This window comes from Galeopterus variegatus, unplaced genomic scaffold, assembly GCF_000696425.1.
Source record: "Galeopterus variegatus unplaced genomic scaffold, G_variegatus-3.0.2 Scaffold70, whole genome shotgun sequence".
NCBI lineage: Eukaryota > Metazoa > Chordata > Mammalia > Dermoptera > Cynocephalidae > Galeopterus > Galeopterus variegatus.
The window spans coordinates 266,301-290,128 of NW_007726181.1; the positions used below are offsets into that span (position 1 = coordinate 266,301).

The window sequence follows — 23,828 nt, forward strand, 5'->3', positions numbered from 1 at the left end:
TTTTTTTTTTTTTTTTTTTTTTGTCTTTTTGTCTTTTTCCGTGTCCGGCAACGGATTGCAACCCTCAGTGTTGCCCCCGTACCGGACCGTGGACCGGCAACGGGATTGCAACCCTTGGTGTTGCTCCCGCGCCTCGCTCAGCCAGTGAGCGGGAACCGGTCTGTATGTGGGATCCGAACCCTCGGGCGGGAGCGCCGTCGCGCTTCCCAAGCGGTGCACTATCCAGTGCGCCACCGGGCCGGCCTGAAGTTTTAATTTTAATGATTTGCTCATATTTCTAGAAGTTCTTCAGATACTTTTCAATTGTGTCTGTCCTTTTTTTGATGATGTCCTATTTTTTTCATTATGGCTTTTTTCTTTCTGTTGTCTCTTTATATATGTCTTTACTGACATCTTTATGTAAGTATTTACTGTTTAACCACTTTCACACTTGTCCATAGTATCATTAATTACTGCTGTGCTATTTTCCACTTGTGTCTGTTCACCTTAAGTGGTGTGACATGTAATTTAATTGTAAGGTCATTATCTTTGGAAGCTGTTTTGTTCATGGATACTGTGACCAATGAAATGTGAAAAGTCTCTGGGAGTTTCCTTTGGGTTCTAGATCAATTATGATGTGCATTCCTTGGTTTGGAACTCCTGCATCAAGCAGTAGTATAAATTTATAATACAGAGCTATCTACATAAGACATGGAAGAATATAGATTAACTATGAACCCTGGTAGCATCTAGAGAGGCAAATTGGGTAAAAAGATGGAAATTTCTCATTTTTATAGGTACTTCCCTATCATTCACAGTCTTGGGCAGAGGGGCAAAATTCCTTGTAGTTTTCACTGGCTGGGGTGCCAAGTTCTCCTTCTCATGGATAATACAGTTTTGTTGTTGTTGTTGTTGTTGTTTTTAAACACAGGCTAAGTTCCAGCTCCCCTCTCTTGCATAACGTTAAAACTCTAGTTTTAACGTTTGTCCTTGCATAACGTTAAAACTCTAGTATCCACCCCTCAAGCCCTATCTCTGGTGTGAAATCCCAACAGGGTACTAGGACATGTGCTCCTGTTTTGGCTTTGAGTCACCTCTTTGCTTTTTATCTGCAGGTTGCCCTTTTGTTCTTTTTATATTCCACATTTTAGTTTGTTGGTGGGGAAAGGCCATTCCACAGAGGCTCAGCCCACTATGTTACTCGAAGACCCTCAATATAGTTTTTAAAACAAGTAAACCATGGTAGAGTACTCTTAGGCATGCCTGACAGACTCTTGACAACCAACAACTAATTATCCAAACCAGTGAAAAGAATTCCAAAATACAGATATATGTCAATTACTACCACACAACTCTCCTTAATTCATTCATTTATCAAGTTTCAGATATAGCACTAAGTAGTACAGTCTAGTGGAAGAAACAGATATGTGAATAACAAGATGCCTGGATGACTAGGAAAAAGTTGTTATCATAAAAAGTTGGAAAAGTTGGAGAAATCAGGATTTGCAGGTAAGAAATGATCTGTTATCTTTTCAATATGTTATTCTTGAGCACTAAAGGACACATACAAGAGACTACATCCAGGAGATATAAGAGTATATGTTTCAAAGATCTGGGATTAATCAGCTCAGGAGTATTAACTTTAAAAAGCAGTAACAAGAATAAGTAATATAGAATAGGATGGCCGGTTAGCTCAGTTGATTCGAGCACAGGCTTATAACACCAAGGTCATGGGTATGGATCCCCATACTGGCCAGCTGCCACCAAAAAAAAAAAAAGCTTTTAAAGAATAAATGTACACCACAGTGAAAATTTTTAAAAATCTAATTCCTCCACAACAAAAAATTTATATCATGTATTTTACAATATGTTTGTCTCTGAGTGCAAACAGATACTCTAAGAGACTGATGATTCCAAAGGCATACTCCAACTCTCACTCAAAGCTCTTTACAGTAAGTAATAGGGAATTTCTACATTTTACCTGTTTCCCTGAAAGGGATGATAGGTCTAGATATTTTAGCGCTTAATTTCTGATGTTATGGGAAAGGGAACTGTAAGTATTTAGCTGCATCTGATAAAATAGGTGCGTAGATGTAGCAGTAAACAATACAAAGTGATTAAATAAATGGGTAAAGTTTCTCAATAAACGTTTATCTTATTTTAACCACTAGAGGGCTACCTTGACATTTTATTTCTGATCACTTAGAAACACCTACAGGTATGACCTAAAATAATACGTTTATTTTGTAGTATCTTCTCATTTCAATAATCACCAATAATCATTATCAGGTCACTTGATTATCAAATCAAGTATACCAGAGGACTTTGCGGGCAGGAAAACATGTTAATAAAATAACAGTCAAAAGGACTGCTCACTCCTTAGAAGGGTGGGCAAGCAGAACTGGTAGGCCTGAAATGAGAAAAATAAAATTCTCTAATACTTCTTCGTCAGCTTTTGTAATAGAGATGCACTTACGTTTTCAGTGTTCCAGATGTCATGAGTTCAGTCACCAAAACAATGCACTTCTTTCCTTTTACTGTGGATTCCCAGGAATCATAGAATCGAACAATATTAGGGTGCTGAAGACCCTTTAACATTTCAGCCTCTTCTTTAAATCTCTGCCTCTCAGACTTCGTTAATTTTCGATCCTAAAATCAGAATCCGAAACAGAAGGTGGTTCAAAATGATAAAACACCACGTCATACAGTTAAATTTACATGCTAAACATGTACTAAATCATGATCTAGTAGCATTAAAATAAAACAGAAACGTTTAAAGTTACTAATGACAGTTCATCGGCCTGTCATAAAGAATATGAGGACATGGTAAAGTGTACTTAAGAAAAGTTGGGATTAAGTGATGTTTGAGATTAGTTTAGTACCTTTACTGTTTAGGTGCAGTTAACTTCCCACTTCCCAAATAAGTCATCAATTGCTTCAGATATGCAATTTAATGTTATGGAATGAACATGGGTTTCAGAAGCAGAAAGATCTAAATATTAGTTTCAGTTCTATTTTTGCATTGATTAGAATTTCCTTCATTATTACATACCACCCCTTCACAGGACTGTTGTGAGAATTGGTTTTATCACGTTTTTTTTTTTCCTTTTTGTCTTTTTTCGTGACCAGCAACAGATCGCGACCCTCAGTGTCGCGCCCGTACCGGACCGGGACCGGCAACGGGATCGCAACCCTCGGTGTTGCGCCCGCACCTCTCTCAGCCAGTGAGCGGAGGGTCTGTATGTGGGATCCGAACCCTGGGCGGGAGCGCCGCCGCGCTCCCAAGTGGTGCACTGTAGCAGTGCGCCACCGGGCCAGCCCCTATCACATGTTTAAAGTACCTGGCACTTCAGAGGTTAATTCACTTCTTATCTAAGATGAAGGGGGGAAAAACACTTGATTTGTTATTCTTCTCTTGACAACAACCCATATACACAAATTGTGAATTGTTCTGTGAACTAAAATTGAAACTATCTGTCAAATTAATATTCTGCCCAAGCATGTAATATATATGTTAATGAAATACACCAGGCATACAATAAAGTAATGTGTCTATTATGGTGTTAAATAATTAAACATTACAGATGTAATTTAGAGCCTCTATATAACAAGACTTCCCTCCTCATTCCTACTCCTCACCCTTCAATAACCACTACCCTGAATTTGGACATATCATTCCCATATGCGATTTTACATATTTTATGAATTGTCAAAATTTCATAAAATTATGTTATAAAGTATGTATTCTTTGGAAACTTGCTTTTTTCACTCAACATTGTTTGAAATCACTCATGATAGTACTCAAGGAGACATTATACCGACTGCATTATTGTAACCTGGCTTTGTTAGTTTTCACCACTATTTAGTTATCCATTATCTGAATATATCACAATTTATATAATCTCCTACTGATGAATCTTTAGGTTGTTCCCCATTTTTTGCTATTACAACACTGCAATACTGCAATAGTGTTAAAGTGTTAATCGTCTTGGGCATGTGTGTAAGTAGCATATAGGACACTGGTTCTTGGGGTCCACAAACTTCTTTAAGGCAGGTTATGAACTTGTGTGAAAACAAATGAATCTTTACTTTTCACTAATTCCAAATTAAAATTTAACATTTCCTTTAATTATGACTTTATACACGTAATAGCATTCAGCAGTACCTGTGATTTTGTCACCAGCAGACCTAGATATTTTTGTATCATATAACAAGTTGTTGCAGATGTCTCAAAATATCATTTACACTAATCATTACTTTGAAATTATGGTAGCTATTAGAACTTCCACTAGATCTTATTAGTATGCACTAGTGATGCATACTATATCTCAAATTTTTAAAAACATTTTGACAGCTATTTCAACATAATTAGTTTCCATTGTAATCCTATGTATTTTTGCTATGGCCTGAATGTTTGGGTCTCCCCAAAATTCATGTTGAAATCCTAACCCCCAAGATTAGGTTGTAAGGGCAGTAAGCCCTCATGATTAGGATTAGCAGCACCCTTATAAAAAAAGGCCCAACGGAGCGTGTTTGCCCCTCCCACCATGTGAAGATAGAGCTAGAAGGCACCATCTATGAACCAAAGAGAAAGCCTTTGTTGGACATCGAATCTGTTTGTGCCTTGATCTTGGACTTCCCAGCCTTCAGAACTGTGAGGAATAAATTTCTGTTGTTTGTAAACTACTTGGCTTATGGTATTTTGTTATAGCACCCTGGAAGGACTAAGACAATTTTATCACATTGACTTTAAAAAACACAAACCCCAAACTATTACTCTATGTTTCAAGAGAATGCCAAAAGGGATTTGAGGCAAGAAAAAAATATTAAGAACACCTATTAGGATATAATAGCTAACCAAAGAATTGCTGAATCATAAAGTATAGGCATTGCCAATTTTCACAGGTACAGACAAATTGCTCTTCAAAGGGACTGTACCAATTTACCCTCTGCTATGGTTTGTATGTCTTGTCCCTCCAAAGTTCATGTTGAAACTTAATCTCCAATGCAACTGTATTAAGAGGTGGGGCCTTTGGGAGGTGATCCTACTAATCATGGGACTGGGGATTTTATAAAGGGCTTGAGGGAGCCTATTAGTCCCTTTTTTGCCATTTCACCTCTTATACCACGTGAGGACGCAGGAAGAGGCACCATCTATGAAGCAGAGAGCAAGCCTTCACCAGAAACTGAACCTGCTGGCACCTTGATCTTGGACTTCCCAGCCTCCAGAACTATGAGAAAGAAATTTCTATTATGTCTAAATTACCCAGTCTAAGGTATTTTGTTAGAGCAGCCCAAACAGACTAAGACATCCTCTCACTAACAGTGTATGAAAGTCACCATTGTTTCACATGCTTAGCAGCACTTGGTAGTATCAGACATTAAATTTTTTGTCAATTTGATGGATATAAAATCATCTGATAGTTTTATTTACCTTTTCAAAATCAATATGTTTGAGCAACCTTTTCTGTTTACTTTGCAGACTACTTGAGATTAATCTTCTGTGAGCTGCCCAATCATATCATTTCTTCATCTGATTTGTACAAGTTCTTCATTTTGGAGAAGTATTCTAGATACTAATCCTTTATTGGTTTTATGAGTTACAAATATATTTTCTCAATTTGTGGCTTGTATTTTCATCTTGCTTATAATGTCTTTTGATTTACAGATGTTTATATTTCACTATGTTTTACTCTGTGAAAGGTGGGTTTCATGTCTTCAGTAATCCTTCTAAAGACTGAGGCCATAATTTTTCTTCTTCTTAAGCATTTTAAAATATAAATTTGTTTTGTTTGCCACATTTGGGGGATTTACTTAATGAGAAATTTATCTGGTTAAGTAAGAGAGGGATTAGCTTTTATCTTCCTGAACACCCTCCCCAGCTTAATCTTTGAAATCATCTTGGCTATGTTTTCTCCAATGAGAGTTTATTTTTGTAATGTAGAAATAATAGCATAAGCCAATTAAAACTATCAGAATATTACTATGATTTTAAATTAAAGACATATTACTTGGAATGACATTACAACAATATATTGTGTTCTCCAACAACCTTTTCCCCCCAAATAGCATGTTAATTTTAAACAACTTTATTGAGGTATAATTTGCAAACCATTAAAATACCTATTCCAATCATCCCTCCCCATCTTATACATTATTTCCCCTAATATTTGAGTTCAATCTTATATTACTACTCCTTTAGTAGCCACCTTTACAATTATTTCTTAAACAGTATATGCTGACTTGTATTTACCCATATATCTTTGTTCACCATTCCATTTTGCTCCTTTGGCTTCAACTTCTTTTTTTGAAATATATCTTTGAAAATTCTATCAGTGAATGTCCATTAGTGGTATAGAATCCTAGGTTCTATAAAATGTTTATTTCATCTTCACTCTTGAATGATAGTTTAGATGAATGTAAAATTCTAGGTTGGTTTATTTTTCTTTCAGTACTTTCAAGATACTGTTTTGTGCTGTTCTTGCTTCTACTGTAGCTGTCAGTATAAAAGTTCTCCTTTTTAGGTTATCTGTGTTTTCTCTCTAGTTGCTCTGAAGACCCCTTTGTTTCTATTGTGCTCTGCAACTTCACTACCATGCATCTAGTTTTTTTTGTACATAATGTGGGCCAACTGTGCTTTTTAAGCCAAAAGTTTTGAGTATTTGTCTTCACATCAGGAAATTCTTGACTATTATCTCTCGGAATACTGCTTTCTCCCATCCTCCATTCTCTTTTTTGTAAGATTTTACATATGTGAGAGCGTGGGTATGTAGGTGTGTGTATTCTATCCTTAACATCTTTTCACTTGTCTCTCATTTCCCATTTCTTTCTCTCTGGTACTTTCTGGGCAATGTTCTCATATATGTCTTCTTGTTCACTAATTCTCTTTTCAGTTATTATATCTAACCTGCTTATTACCTGTTATTATTAACTGAACTTTAAAGGGTTTTTTTTGTGTGTGTGTGTGTGTGACTGGTAAGGGATTCATAACCCTTGGCTTGGTGTCGCCTGCACTGTGCTCAGCCAGTGAGCGCACCGGCCATCCCTATATAGGATCCTAACCCGCGGCCTTGGCGCTCCCAGCGCCGCACTCTCCCGAGTGAGCCACAGGGTCAGCCCTGAACTTTAAAGTTTAAAGGAAACAAAGATGCAAAGAACATGTGGCAGGGACTCAGCTTCTGCTCCAGAAATAAGGGAGAGATCAACACAAACCAGTCATTTTCAACTGACCATACAAGTTTGGGAGGGCTGGGATATAGGTAAGAGGAGCATATATTTGGACATCCATAAAGAAAATAAAACAGGATCAAGTGGTCAGCTTGTCACCAAAAGTACCCACTGAGGGGTTTGATTAAGGAAACTAAAGTCACCCCTCCTGTCCCCACTCTCCCAACTAGCATCAGAAAGAAAGCTAGGATGGGAAAGAAAAAAAGGGGGTGGGGGGGGCGGCTAGGCCTATACTACAGGCTTCAGTAGGGGAGGAATTCTCCAGCTATCTCACCAGGAATAAGATTTGTCCCTCCCCTCTTCACTCAGCAGTACCCTGACACATGAATGAGGCATGATAATCAACAGCTCAACCTACAATGATCCTCTCCAACTGCCACCTCATTCCTGCTTCATGAACAGACAAGTTTTCCCAGCATCCTTCTTGGAAATTCCTCTCCTTGGGATCTTGCTCCATTCCAAATTATCACCACAAGGTTAGCCTCTCTCAAAGTTCCACAAAAGCCCCTGTTCACACCCCTTCCTCACTTTCATTCCAACCCCCCAGCCAGAGGCTGCACCCTCTACCCACAAAGTCACAAACCCTGTCCAATGAGACTGAGATTCATGGCAGCAGAACTATTTCATCCTGGGTTATCCCCATAAAACGTCCCTCTCCCAGAGGATGGACAGCCGAAGAATAGATAAGTCAAAGTATCTGGAGCCAGATGTCTGAGGAAGATGGCAATTATTTAGTTCTTAATTTCAATGCATTTTCATTTTCTGAAGTTCTGTTGGGCCTTTATCAAACCAATTATTCACTGCAAACCCCTGCCCCAACAGCATGTTGATGTTTTGTTTTGTTTTACTTTTTAGTCCTTTTAACTCTTAAGATATACTTTCTTCAGAAGCTCAGTTCAATACCATTTTCTTGAGGTTCCAGGGATCTAATTTTGCCAACTGCTTTAGCAGCTTACATTCAATCATGTTAGTTGGTTTCTTCGTGTGATTTATAATACCAGATAATGAGATTATTTTAAGCTATGATTTGTCCGTTGGAATCCCATATTTCCTCAGTTGTGGGTACATCCCTGTTGATAAACTTTGAGCTTATTTAGGACTGGTGCCCCAGGAATATTACCAGTCCTGGCCATGACTCCACGCAATGCGCTTAAATTCGAATATCAGACACATGTGAATACAGGTCCGTGATTATGAATTCTCAAGGGAAACTTTTTTTGGCTACCTTGGAAAGTTTCCTCATCTTTTCCCTGCATCAGAGACTAAATTCTTCTCTCATCTGTTATTTCATTAAGGTTGTAAATCTTCAAGGAAACTGACCTTACTGGATCTCACATTCAACCCTGCTTGGGCCTAAGATTACATCTACCTTCAGATGTAAAACCATGACTCTTAATTAACAAGATTGGCAACTGTCACAGAAAAACCCTACTGTCAATTCACACTTTTCTCACTCTGGTTTTTAGCTTCTTCTTAGTTTTCACACTTTGGAAATTACCCTTACATTATTACAAGCTCAGCTATGAATTTGAAAAGATAGGTTTTCATTGTTGTTTTAATCGAAAATTTCAAAATACCAGGTGTTTTACAGTGGGAAGAGTTTTCATCTTGCCTGGTTTTCCATTTGCCCACAACAGGAGTCCCAATATATGTTTTTTAAAAATCTTATTTACTATAGATTCTTAAATGCTCCCCATTTCAGGAAGACTTATATAGAAATAAGAAGAAAAATCCAGGGCCAGCCCGGTGGCGCACTGGAGAGTGCGCCACTCGGGAGTGTGGCGGCGCTCCCGCCAAGGGTTCGGATCCCATGTGGAGACCGGTTCCCGCTCACTGACTGAGCGTGGTGCGGGCGCAACACCGAGGGTTGCGATCCCGTTGCCGGTCCCCGGTACGGGCGCGACACCGCAGGTTGCGATCCCATTACCAGTCAGTAAAAAAGACAAAAAGGAAAAAAAAAAAGAAGAAGAAAAATCCAGATCACTTGTTGACTCGCTTATATACTACTGAATCTCACTATAGTTGAACTCCAGAAAGTTTATTTTTAAAAAATTGTGAAAAGTTAATACAGTACCAAAACAACTAGAAGACTACTAACATGAACCAAATGAATTATGATATTCTACCTACCATTCATATTTTAAAATTTAAAATTTCTGTTGTTGTTTCAGTAGCTGGCTGATACAGGGATCTGAACTCTTGACCTTGGTGTTATCAGCACCATGCTCTAAACAAGTGAGCAACTGGCCAGCCCAAAATTTTAATATTTAACTGTCTTGATGAGTACTCTTACCATACCATACAACATTCATTTTAGCGCTCATGTTAGCATGCAACATTCATTTCAGTTTTAGCAATTATTATGCATATTTATAAATGCTTAAATTTTAACAAATTTTGGGGTGCCCTGTGTCAGACAACAAGACACAATGAACATCAGAGACAAGGTTCCTGCTATCTAGACCTTAAAATATAGAGGAAGAGGCATGATTAAGTATGACAAAGGGGAAAAATCAGGTGCTTTGAGAGCATATCATGAAAGACCCAACTCTGTATAACTGTGCACAAGCTAGAATAAGCCACTTAAGAAAAGAAGAGCCCATATCAGCAGGTTACTCCAAGAATAAAGTGAACTCGTGGACATGAAAGTACCCACAGTTCTAGTCACGTAATTCTTTAAATGTTCAAGACCATAAGAATCTGTAAAAAGTGCTAAAGGCGAATATGGAAATGTAAGATGTAGACTGGAGGCAAGGGAACGCAAAACTGTAACAGTCAGCTGCGAAATTTGATTTGTTTATTCACTAGTAGTTTAGAACTACTGGAAAAGATATCACATACAGTGGGCCACTGTAGCTGAATCTAGGAATATACATTATACTGTAGCTGAACCTTGGAATATACATTATAATGTAGTATTGTGCTTAATAGTAATAGCTTAAATATAAATTGTGTAAATATGACCACTTGTACAAAGTCTGAGTAATTTTCTGTTTAGAGTTTGCACAAAATCCCTATATAAGACATACTACACCTTCGATTGTGAAATGTGTTCTCTTAACTGGTATGTATCTTTAGCCAGATATTGTCACTAGATGTGAAATAAGACTATGGTGTAAATAATTCTAAACTGTTACTTAAATTTCAATTACAATGTAAAACCTACTTAAAGACAGTTTCCATCATACCTACAATTCCAAGTTTTTAAAAATGTTTTAAAGTACACAATCTTATAAATTCTGCTTGCTGAAACTTACTTGAAGTAATTTATGTCTTTCTCTACCGGCACTAACCTGTTTTAAGTCATCCCATCTCTTCAGATCCCTGCAATAATAATCTCATACTAAATTGTTTCCATACATCTCTACCCTTGTACAGTCTGTTTTCCACTTCATCCATACTACTGCCAGTATATTTTTTCATGCCTATGTAATCAGTTCTAAAATACAGTCTGCCCCTCTGTATTGGTGGGTTCTGCAATTTCAGAATCAACACCATAGACAGAAAATATTCCAGGGATGGGTGGGAGGGTTGGGGATGGGGCAGCAAAAAATAAAAATACAACAATAAAAAATAATACAAGTTACAAATACAGTATAGTATAACAACTATTTACACTGTATCAGATATTATCAGTAATCTACAGATGATTTAAAGTATAGGGATTGGGCTGGCCAGTTAGCTAAGTTGGTTAGAGCCTGCTGTATAACACTGAGGCCAAGGGCTTGGATCCCTGTATTGGACAACCGCCCAAATATACAAACAAAAAACATAGGAACTTGAGTATTCGTGGATTTGGGGTGTGTGGGGGGTGGCAGTGTGGTGGTGGCTGGAACAAATCCCCCACAAATATTGAGGAAAGACTGTATGTATGCCTATTTAATTAATTCTTAGAAATACAATTTTCCACATTTTTAACATCTCTGAAATCAGAATTAGTGTAATAACCCTATTTAAAACCCTTCAATAGCTTTCTACAACCTTTAGAACAAAGTTGAAAATCATTGTGACCTATGAGATCTCACATAATGTGGTCCTTGTCCAACCCTTCAAGCCCAATTTCTTGCCACACTAATCTTTTCCATTCTCAAATATGTTCTGCTCCTTCCCATTTTAGGTTCTTCATGCATGCTACTCCCTCTATCTAGAATGCCTTTCTATCATCCTTTTCTGCCTACTTAATGCCCAGTTATTCTTCAAAGATCAATTCAAGTTACTTCCTCAGGGGCCTCTTCTTGGACTGCCCCTCATCCTAGGTTAAATCATTCTCCCCACCCCATTTATACATGTTTTTATGAACAATGTGCATGCCTCTTTCAAGGCATTTAATCACAAGTAACATTATATTGAGTCTTATCCCCCATAGAATACACTTTCACAAACTTGTCATTGAAAATGTGTTTTCAGTGTTCTGTCTTTACCACCTGACAACCTAGCATAATGACTTGTTCAATAGCCATTTGTTGAATGAATCCATAAATGCTCCTTCCCCTTACAGCTCTCTCCCCACCCACCCCTATGTGCATGTATATCTCCTTAACAAGCAGTTAGCATTTCCCTGGCATAAAAGAAATTTCTGTGACTTAAAAGAAAGATGAGAAATGGAGTCGAGTCTCAGTAAGTCTAATATAACCCAAACACAACGACCAACTTGCAAATGTCACAGCCACTATTAATTTAAAAAAACAATTTATAAAAGCTCATTGTAAAAAAGCTGCCAACTACTTATTTATAGCAAAATATAAAGAGGGTAAAAAGCAGGGGGATTTCTTCTTCATCAAAAACCTACAACTAATTTTCCTTGAGAATACACTAAATGGCAACCTAAAAATTCCATGGGAATATTAAGATTACCTCATCTCTTATTTTGCCCACAAGCCATCTATACTGTAAAGAGGGGATATTTTATATATCTACAGTAGGTTTTTAACCTTTCTGAAAATTATCATTTACTTTAAGGGATCTGAGAATTTTGCTTAAATGTTTAAATTAAAGATATGGTTGCATAAGAACAGATTATCATCATCAACTAAGGGTGGGGGAGACCCAAACAAATAATTTGGAACTTATTTCAGTAATTTGTCAACTTGTTCCATTAATAATTAAATCTTTTTTTTTTAATCTAGCAGCATTTCACAAAATATCTCAGAGAAGTACATTATTTTAGCCTCCAAAAGACTTTTTAAGACAACAGTGGATTAGATCAAAACTAGCAAAAGCACACAAACCTATCAGAACAGCAGGGGTTTTTAAGTAATATTTTGCTGTTTTACTTCATTTAATTGTAAAGAATACCCTAGGTAATATCACTTTATTTTACAGATGAACAGACTCAGAAAAATTTAATCTCTCTCTCAAATTCACATGAAAAACAACCAAGAGTTAAATGAAGATTTGGGTCAAACCTCATGTTCTGCTCACTACACTAAACAAACATATTTTTAAAATTTTATAAAGCTTCTAAAATAACCTTCTGCTTGGAAAATCAATGTTGATATTTCTTTTTCTTTTTTTTTTTGTCTTTTGTCTTTTTCCGTGTCCGGCAACGGATCACAACCCTCAGTGTCGCCCCCGTACCGGACCGGGGACCGGCAACGGGACTGCAACCCCCGGTGCTGCCCCCGCGCCTCGCTCAGCCAGTGAGCGGGAACCGGTCTGTATGTGGGATCCGAACCCTCGGGCGGGAGCACCGCCGCGCTTCCCAAGCGGCGCACTTATCCAGTGCGCCACCGGGCCGGCCCCCAATGTTGATATTTCTGTTATTAACTAGGGATCATTAAAAAGGACTAGGTACTATAGGTCGGCCTGTTAGCTCAGTTGGTTAAAGCACAGCCTTATAACACCAAGGTCACAGGTTTGAATCCCCATAATGGCAAGCCACCAAACAAACAAAAAACAAAACAAACAACAACCAAAAAAAGGACTAGGTACTTTATAGCTGAAGGTAAAATAAGAGGAACCTATATTATTTAAATATTACCAACCATCAATCAAATTATCATGAAGACAATGTTAAAAATTTTAAATAAAGTATCAAAAAGTAGCAATGAAGTATCAAATGAGATTTAGAACAGATTAGCCACTGCTGCTTTTTAGAACTTTCTCTCCAGCATTACCAAACTGGATATTCCTGAAGGCTTGATTGATATACTATCCCAACTGCAGCATTCATTATGTTCAGTATAAACGAGAGCTAACGCACTCCATTCATTTCACTCATTTCTTTCCAACTTCATGAAATTGTTTTAACAGGCTAAATGAACAAAACCAAGGATCACTGTCACATGACCTCCATAACATGCTTAGTTCCAGACTGCGGGGGGGGAGTCAGGCAAGAACTAAAACAATTGTTCATCTCAGTACCATCCAAATAACAGTACACAGTAGATTATTTGTTGATGTAATTATTGTGTGAGAAACACAATGCTAATGTTTGGTACTTGGTACAATTTGCATATCTTTGGTCCCTTGCTTTTAAGAAGCTATTTCATTTTAAACATTCTTTCACAGACATCTTGTCTCTTTACTCTCATATTTCAGTATTTTATCAAGTAGCAATCCCAACCCTTCCTTATTGGTTTTTATTTGCACCATTAGGAAACCGTCCAAACCAACTATACAACTACAGCAGTAAAATTGGTTTTCATTAATTAAGCTTGAAATTTTCACTTTATAAGCTAACAACTATACCCCTAAAAGATCTGGCCCTTAAGTCTCATTAACATTTAAACTTCTACAGCATTTTATTTTTAGAAGTATTCAAGCTTTTCCTGCTAAATTAAGACCACATATGATACGCCTATATATCAAAATTTGGGTGGAGAGAAGTGTCTGGAATTCCTTGATTAAAACATTTTAGGTCAATACTAGAGTCCTCCCTCCTTATCACTGTCTACACCACACTGACTTAGCAAAGACCTGAGCATCTATGCCATCTTTTAAAGTGATACTAATTGTTTTGAGGTGTTAGGATACAGAAAAGAAAACTTGTCTTCAGGAAGAGAGTACAACAGTTTGACACACTGCTTTCCGATGCAGCATGGGTTTCAGTTACCATTTAAGGAAAAAAATTTTAAAGAATTATTCTGTATTTCAAAAGACATGAATCATATGAATAATAATTATTATAATATTATTTAAGTCTGGCATGTCTCTCTCATAAGCATACATTGTATAACAGCAATTCAAAGATGGTAACTTCAGAATAAATAGAGATTGAAGGCCTAAGAAAAGTTGGGAAAATAACTACCAGAAGCAAAATAATGATTCTCCTGCAAAAATTCTTAACTGTCAAAAAACAACAAAAAAGACTAGTATAGCTTCTAAGGTGTTTTGAAATATAGTATAAAAATATCTGCATTTTATGTGGCAAAATCTACAGATCAAACTCCTACTGCCTATTTCTTAATGACCTTCCAATTGGGTACCCTTAGAGATGAAACTGGGTCTGTCCCATAGAGAAGACAGTCTACATTAGCTGAACTTTCCTCAATAGAATAAAAGATATGATAATTGGTGGTTGGAGGAGGGGGGAGAGTTTAAATATGGCATCGTGTCTCTTGCTTCTCCACCGAGTCTTCTTAGAATTATTCTGAAATAATACCAGTTTCAGAAAGACAAAAAAAGTCTTCAAACGGAATAGTAAAAAAGAATCCAGTTGGGCCGGCCCGGTGGCGCAATGGAGAGTGCGCTGCTTGGGAGCGCGGTGGCGCTCCCGCCGAGGGTTCGGATCCCATGTGGAGACCGGTTCCCGCTCACTGGCTGAGCGAGGTGTGGGCGCGGCACCGAGGGTTGCGATCCCGTTGCCGGTCCCCGGTACGAGCGCAACACCGAGGGTTGCAATCCCGTTACCGATCAGTAAAGAAAGACAAAAAGGAAAAAAAAAAAAAAAAAATCCAGTTGTTCCATCTAACTTCTTCTCCATCAGTCCCTTCTTCCCAATCTAGTTCATCTTTATTTGCACTTCATTTATTTACAAAAAGTTTCTGTTTCAAAGCAGCAAGAAGAAAAATCTGCTTACACAGGAATAGCTTTCTTAAACCAGATGTGTACTAATTCATAGGTTCTATTCATTAAGCACCCTGTACTTAATCCCCAAATCTGGGCCACAAATATGTGAATCTGGGGCCTAAGAGATTCTCTCCACTCCTCTCTTTGGGGGGCACAAATGACATACAGAATTCCAAAATATCTAGAACCTGGCATATGTAGAAAACTTTAGGTTAATGATAAAATGTACCAAATATGTACAATAGGTGAACCACAAAAAGAAACACATTTAGTCCTATTAGAAAATGGCGACCTATTTTCACTAAATGACTTATAGTATCTATTGCACAGCAAATCTCAAAACATTACCTAGCCATTCACATAAATTTTAAAAGTTTTTATTGAAATAGATTACATTACTTTGAATGTGCAGACACCTAACTTCATAGTTTAGCCCTTTGTGTAAACTACATAAACTTATAGATAGGATCTTATGCTAAAACTTTTCAAAGAAAGCAAAAAGGCAGAAAAAGGGACAGGAAGGAAAAGTGAATGTGGATGGGATGGGATAAAGATGGAAGAATTCTTGTTCATTCTAGGAAGGAAATTTTACACTTCAGAGACAAGTGTTACTCTGCAGCAGATGAAAAAAAATTTACAAAGTTTTTTGAATGGGAGTAATGAAGGGTCACCAAAAGGGAGACTAACAGAACTGAAAAACTCAAATGGAGTTATTAGCACTAAAACTTAGTGGATCACCCTGTAAGAATTTGCCAGCACAGGAAAACAAATGTGGTTGAGGGGCAAGTCACAAAGAACAAGAATATCATCAAAGAATTCACTCAGTTTGATATCCAAAATTTGTTTTAGGAAAGATATCAAGAAAATAAGTCCGGAATATAATCACATAATGCCTTAGGTTTTCAGTATGGATAACAAGATATTCACTCCAGGAAATAAGATCAGAAGAAGGCAGGCTTTAAATATACCCATTCAAATTAACTTTAAATCTTGTGTATCATCTTTTTTATCTAGGTTCCTCTCCTTATCAGTTCAATCTTAACCTCTCTCTCCTTCTTTCCTATACTCACCTGGGGAGTAAGAAATAAATATTTCAGGGCTGGCCCGGTGGCGCACTGGAGAGTGCGCCGCTTGGGAGCGTGGCGGCGCTCCCGCCAAGGGTTCAGATCCCATGTGGAGACCGGTTCCCGCTCACTGGCTGAGCGCGGTGCGGGCGCAACACCGAGGGCTGCGATCCCGTTACCGGTCAGCAAAAAAAAGACAAAAAGGAAAAAAAAAAAAAAAAAAAGAAAGAAATATTTCAGATTTATATAGGAACCCCCAGTGCAATTAATCAATTTTGCCTAAGTATAAGAATCTTCCAGGGTACTTGTTAAACAAGGATTCTAGGACACTACCCCAGTCCCAGTGTATTAGTCTCCAGAGAGGCTTCTTATGACCAGCAAAATTGGAAACCACTCTTTTATTACATCAAATCCAAATCCCAAAGCCACTCTGAGCCACCTTCTTTCTCAATACTTTCCCCAAACACCCACCACAGATAGGAAGTACTCCTGTATTCTCATATGCCATGGTCATTTCCTTTTGCACTCCTATTTCTAACAAGTCTTACTTAACTTGCTTATAAAATGGAAGTCTTACTTAACTTGCCTATAAAATGGAAACTATCTTTCTTGACTAGCTAAGAATTATTTTGAGGATTCAATATACTGTGTATAAATGCACTTTGAAATCTGTGAAAATAATTACACAAATTAATAACATTATTTTTATGGTGGCTATTCCATTCATAGTGATTTATTCTCCCAAACATATTCCTGAATATAATTCACTACTGGCCATTTTTATACCACAGTGAAACACTTTTTGAAGAAGGCATCAGAAGTTAGCATTTTCTTACTTTAGAACTACAGATATATTGGAGGTAGTTAAAAGAATTTTGTGTTCTAACTTAGACAATCAACCAAAAATTAATATATGTATATTCTGGCTCATCTAGTTGACCAACAGATTTCACTAGGCAGTTTACTTTTGAATTACATTAGCAACCATGATAACCTAAGTGGCAACCTATAAATCAATTTATTAATTATCAATTTTGTCAATGGGTAGGATGGCATGTCCTAATGTCAGCAAATTTCCCTATTCACCTATTTACTCTGAATTCCCTTACCAGTTAAAGACAAAATTTCTGCAGTTATAATTTGTAACTGAAAAAGATGTTCTCATAAAGACTAACTTATTTATAAAGACTGTAAAAATTTGGTTTACACTGTCAACATTAATTTGATTTTAGTAGATTTTAATTTGCATTTAAACTGAAACTGGTTTTGATTTCATAGCTGTGTTACGATCTATAAAGCACAAGGACTGCATATTTTGCTTTCTATTTACACATGCAATATTTTTGTAATTTAATCACACTAAGGATCCATAATTTTTTTCCTTTAAAACATATCTAGCAATGAGATACCACCTCACACTGATTAGAATGGCTATTGTCGAAAAAAAAGAAGAAAGAGAAAGAACGAAAGAAAGAAAAGAAAGTAAGAAAATAAAAAGTGTTAGCAAAGATGTGGACAAATTGAACCCTTGTATCCCTTGTACACTGCTGGGATTGTAAAATGGTTCCTCAAAAAGTTAAACAGCCTGGCCCAGTTAGCTCAGCTCGTTAGAGCATGGTGCTGAGAACACAAAGTCCAGGGTTTGATCCCTGTACTAGCTAGCAGCATTAAAAAAAGAAAAAAATGTAAACACAGAAGTATCTAATGATCCAGCAATTCCACTTCTAAATATACACCCAAAAGAACTGAAAGCATGAACTCAAACAGATACTTATACACCAATGTTCATAGCAGCATTACTCACAATACACAAAGGATAGAAACAACCCAAGTGTCCATCAACAGATGAAGAGAAAACAAGATGTATACATACAATGGAATATTATTTAACATTAAAAAATAAGGACATTCTGACATGCTACAACACAGATGAATCTTGAGGACATTACACTAAGTGAAATAACCCAGGCATAAAAGGACAAATATTGTATGATTCTACATATATGATGTACCTGGAATAGGCAAATTCATAGAGACAGAAAGCAGAAAAGACGTTATCATGGGCTACGGGGCAATGGAGATTTGATGCCTAATGAGTACAGAACTTCAGTTTGGGATGGGCCACTGAACTGTACACTTAAAAATGGTTAAAATGGTAAATTTATATTACGTATATTTTACCACCACCACCCCAAAAAAGATGCTAAACATTTCTTGATTTTGAGTACTCTGCTCTGATACCTCAGGCAAAAAATGAAATGCAAATTTCAGGATAGGGAAGACAGTGGGTGCTACTGGGAAGAAGCACATTGAGAAATTCTTATACCAGGTAAGTACTTGATATACATGATAAATTGTGTTATATATACATATATATATATATATTCTTTCACATTTAAGAGAAAAACAATGTCTATTGGTCATCTTATCAACTCCCTAAATAAGAGAAAATTCAGAAATTTCACATTTTCTTATTTGCAAGGCAAGTAAATAATTCTACCCCAATACTGACCTCTTGATATGTGTAAATAAATAGAGTCACCCGCATTAATATTGTTGTTACAACTTAATCCAAATATCATTTCACCCAATGGATTCGTTTTAATATAGTATATCTCATATGGGGAATTTAAATACTTTAAAAATTTACATAAACTTACAAGCATACAGAAATGTAGAATATACCAGTACCATTTATATACCTCCTACATTTGTCATTTCTTACTGTTTTGCCTTATTTGCTTCAGATTATTTTCTATGAAATAATAATAGCACCATTCCTCTCTCCCTTCCTAGAGCTAGCTAGCCACTGTCTGAAATATGCCATTTATCATGCTACTGCATATTTTATTGTTGTATAGCATATGTACATATTCATGAATATATACATATATACATGAATATATATACATGAGTGTATTCATGATATACTGTCCTGTTTTGTGTATTGTGATTTTTATATAAACGCTATCCAAATCTCACTTTTTTGCTTGTGATCTTGTTTAATGATTAACTTCCTATCAGAACAGAGAAGGCCACTCTCAGAGTGTAACTGACTAAATAAAATACATTTCTGTGTAAAAACTGTGGCATTAACTGTGAATTTTCAAAGCAATCATTATCTATCTAGTTTGCAACATATGAAACTAACCTTTGAAATATCATACCTTTAGAAGCTGCTTGTCGATCCAGGGAAAAAAGAATGTGCACGTTTTCTTTTTCGCTAAATCTTGTTCATCACTTTCAAAATATGGATACCATGGAAAAAGGCACTTATTTATTGAACATATGCATTTCAGTTCACAAAACTAGTTCTGACTGCATTTATATATGGCTTTAGGCTGGCTGGAAAGTCTTACTGACAAAAAGAAAATTAACTGCTGCTTTGAAAGTGTCTTGTTTACCACCCATCTTGGACATTGCAGTTTCAGTACAACGGATGGCAAAAAAAGCAAAAACGAAAAGGGAGTCCCATTCCTTTAAGACAAGTTTCCAAAACCAAAAAATATTCAGGGTATGGAAAGGAATAATAGGAGTACCAATAATAGGAGGAAAAACAAAATTAACAGAATCCTAAACAAACCCAGACGTTGGAAAAAAAAGGTATTTTCATATGTGGAGGCTCTCCAAGTACCATACACACATACTTTCTTATCAGCAAGACACTTAAAGTTGCATTCGCAAATTTAAAAATAATTTTTAGGCTAGCCAGTTAGCTTAGATGGTTAGAACACAGTGTTGCAAAACCAAGGTCAAGGGTTCGGATCCGAGTACTGGTCAGCCACCAATAATAACAACAACAACAACAATAACAATTTTTTAAAAGGAGGAACAAAAGGGAGTCAGGAACAGTAGATCAATCGATGAAAGAAAAAAACAAAAAACCAAAAAGGTAGCTGGTGCAGCATACTCAAAGGGTAACAAGCCCAGATCAGGGTGAGAGAAAAGTCAGAAAGAAATTATCTGGGAAGTTAGAAGACTCAAAATATTGGATGCGATAACAGGACTTTGAAAATGTGTTTTATTTGTTTTTTTACGAAGGAAATTTAAAACCATAAGAAAAACAGGCAGCAGTAAAAGGCAGTACAAAAACTATATACCCGTACTTCTTGACTCAGAGATAAATATGCATAGTCATAAACACTTGATTCTCACTTTTAGACATTTTTAAAACACAAAAAAAGAATGTTAATATTAATCACCTAGACAATTAAAAATATGGGTAACAGTCTATGGCCATACCATCCTGAATGCATCCAATCTCATCTGAAAATGCAGACAATAGAGGTTAGAAAGCAGAACTGAAGAGGATAAAAGTAGTAGTATCTTCATCTTACAAAGTAGAGCGTAGAAACTGCCCATATTTGATGGAACAATAAATAAAGTCATGTATAGACAGATTACCTAAAGTTGAAATTGAAAGCAACTTAACTCCGATAATTTGCATCCCACCATTAGGACTGCTGCTGTATTACTACAATCTTTCTAAATTTAATTTCCCCTCAAAATCCTTCTCTTTATAAAACTTAAATTTATTGTTAAAAGTAAATTTATTATTACTCTGACTGAAAACCTCTAATCTGATGCTTGCCTTATATAAACAGTAACCATAAAAATGTGAAAATGTTGCTAAATTCTAGCTAAACCATGCTTACTTACCTTTTATTGGACTCAATATCCATCTAAAGATGAGAATCACAGGCTTAAGGAATCCACTATGTAGTGGGGGAGGGAGGCGAATAAGCCAATCACAGTAAATATGACACAATCAATACTGGAAGAACACAGAAGTACAGCAGGGAGACAGAAAAAGATTAATTTCTGTCTGTGAGGATTACTTAACAAAAAATATTCCTTTACTTTAAGATGAATATAAATTTATTAGTAATGCAAAAAGAACAACATGAGCATAGAAAGGAAAATGGCATGTGTATAGATAACTTCAAAATAAAAAGTTTGGGAATTGTTTAAACATATAATTTGAAAAAGGAAATGGTAGGAGAGAAGGCTGGGTAAATACCACACCACAATAAGGAGATGAAAATTTATACTATGTAAAATAGGGCACCACTAAAAATTTTAAAAGATGTGATCAGATTTGCACCTTCATAAAATCACACTGGTATTGGTGCAGAACACATTGGAGAAATGTAATTAGACTTAGGGAGATCATTTTTGGTTGACTATTGCATTGGTACAGAAGAGGCAGAATCAAGATGACAAGGTAGTTGATAAGAATGGGCAATGAGGAAGACAAAGGAGAAAGAAGTCTTTGGTTTTGTGTTTTAGAATCAGGAAAAATGGTTAGGCATTGGGGCTTCGTTAAACAGATCAGCTTATAACCATAAGGAGGGCTGGCTGGTTATCTCAGTTGGTTAGAACACAGCCTTATAATACCAAGGTCACAGGCTTGGGTCCCCAGATCCCCATTCTGGCCAGCCACCAAACAAAAGTCTGTATTATCATAAGGAAATTTAAGTTATCCCAAATTGATAATTCAATTTCAATTTTATTAAGAATTCTGGGGGCTGGCTGGTTAGCTCAGTTGGCTAGAGTACAGCCTTGTAACTCCCCATGCTGGCCAGACACCAAAAAAAAGAAAGAAAGAAAAAGAATTCTATTTATACCCTTTCTTCATCTCTCGTACGTTTCCCTTTCTTTTTCCAATTATCTAGCTCCTTATCTCACTCACAAGAAAGTATATATTTCCCTTATACTTGTCTCTGGTTCATATAATTCAGAAAAATATATGACAAAAATAGCAGACTGGATGGGATGGAGGAATTGGGAACATACTATTATATGGTCCTTACACTACTCTTGAATGGATAAGAATATTATTTGAAGGTAGACTCTGATTAAACTAAAATGTTTACATTAGCAAAAAATTTAAAATAAAATAAATACTAAGCCAATGGTGGAACTAAAATAGAAAGGAAGGAGCTGGCTGGTTAGAGTGTGGTTCTGATAACACCAAGGGCCAGGGATTGATCCCTGTACTGTCCAGTGAAGGAAGAAATAAAGGGAAGGAAGATAAGCAAGGAAGGAAGGAAAAAAGAATAAAAGAAAAAAAGAAAGAAGGAAAGAAGGAAAAAAGAAAGGAGGAAAGAAGGAAAAAAGAAAGGAAGGAATGAAAGAAAAGGGAGGAAAGAAGGTAAGAATAAAGGACAGAAAGAAGGAAAGGAAGAAAAGAAAGAAAGAAGGAAGGAAAGGAAGAAAGAAAGAAGGAAGGAAGGAGGGCAGACAGGTAGGCAGGCAGGAAGAAAGGAAGAAACGAAGGAAAGAAAGAAAGGAAGGAAGAAAGGTAGGAAGAAAGGATAAATTACCCAAAAACAGAAAGAAAGGGAACAAAGAGAAAACAACTAGCAACAATATCAGTAATACTACTAAATTTAAATATCTTATTGTAAAGTTATATAATGAAAAACTGTATGCTAACAGATTAGGCAGTCTAGATGAGATGTAAAAATTCCTAGAAAGACACAAACTATAGAAACTGACTCAAAAAGAAACAAAATCTGAATAGACCTACAACAGTAAGGAAATTGAGCTAGTAATTTTTAAAAACTTCCCACAGGGCTGGCCCAGTGGCGCACTGCTACAGTGTGCCACTTGGGAAGTGCGGCAGCGCTCCCACCGAGGGTTCGGATCCCACATACAGACCGGCTGCTCACTGGCTGAGCGAGGTGCAGGAGCAACACCGAGGGTTGCGATCCCGTTGCCGGTCCCGGTCCGGTACGGGTGCGACACTGAGGGTTGCGATCCGTTGCCGGTCACGAAAAAAAACAAAAAGGAAAAAAAACAAAAACAAACAAACAAACAAAAAACTTCCCACAATGAAAAGCCCAGACCCAGATGACTTCACTGATGAATTCTATCAGAAACTTAAAGAATTAACATCAATTTTTTATTAAAAAAACAGAACAGGAATCTAAGTCCAGAATTAACCTAACACCAAACCAGATAAAGACATCACAAGAAAACTAAGAACAATAACCCTTATAAATTTAGACACAAAAATTCTCACCAAAATATAAGCACAAGCAAACCAAATCCAGCAACAAGTAAAAAGGATTCTTTCCATGGCCATATGGATTTATCCCAGGAATGCAAGGTTGGTTTAACATCTGAAAATCAATGTAATACACCACATATCCACAGTACAAAGCCTACATGATCACCTCAATAGATGCAGAAAAAGCACTGAACAAAATTCAACATCCTTTTATGGTAAAAACATTCAACAAACCAGATGAAGGGAAATTCTTCAACCTGATAAAGGGCATCTGGACAAACCCCACAGTTAACACCATACTTAATCTTAATGCTTTCCTACTAAGATCAGGAAAAAGTCAAGGATGTCTACTCTTGTCACTTCTATTTAATATTGTTGTGGAAGTTCTAGCCAGAGAAATTAGGGAGGAAAACAAGATGATATGATATTGTATATAAAAAGTCCTAAGGAATCTACAACACATTACTAAAGCTAATAATCAAGTTCAGCAAAGTTGCAGGATACAACATACAAAATCGAGATCAATATACAAA

At 36.6% G+C, this 23,828-nt stretch overlaps 1 protein-coding gene across 5 annotated transcripts in view; it reads right to left on the reverse strand.

Annotated features, from left to right (window-relative positions):
- The window catches only part of WNK1 (WNK lysine deficient protein kinase 1), a 152,236-nt gene that overhangs the window by 85,327 nt on the left and 43,081 nt on the right, over positions 1 to 23,828 (reverse strand). For all 5 annotated transcript variants that reach the window (XM_008577690.1, XM_008577683.1, XM_008577704.1 and 2 more), the window contains exon 2: positions 2,456 to 2,628. In XM_008577690.1, coding sequence (XP_008575912.1) covers positions 2,456 to 2,628 — 173 coding nt within the window. The remainder of the gene's footprint in view (positions 1 to 2,455; positions 2,629 to 23,828) is intronic.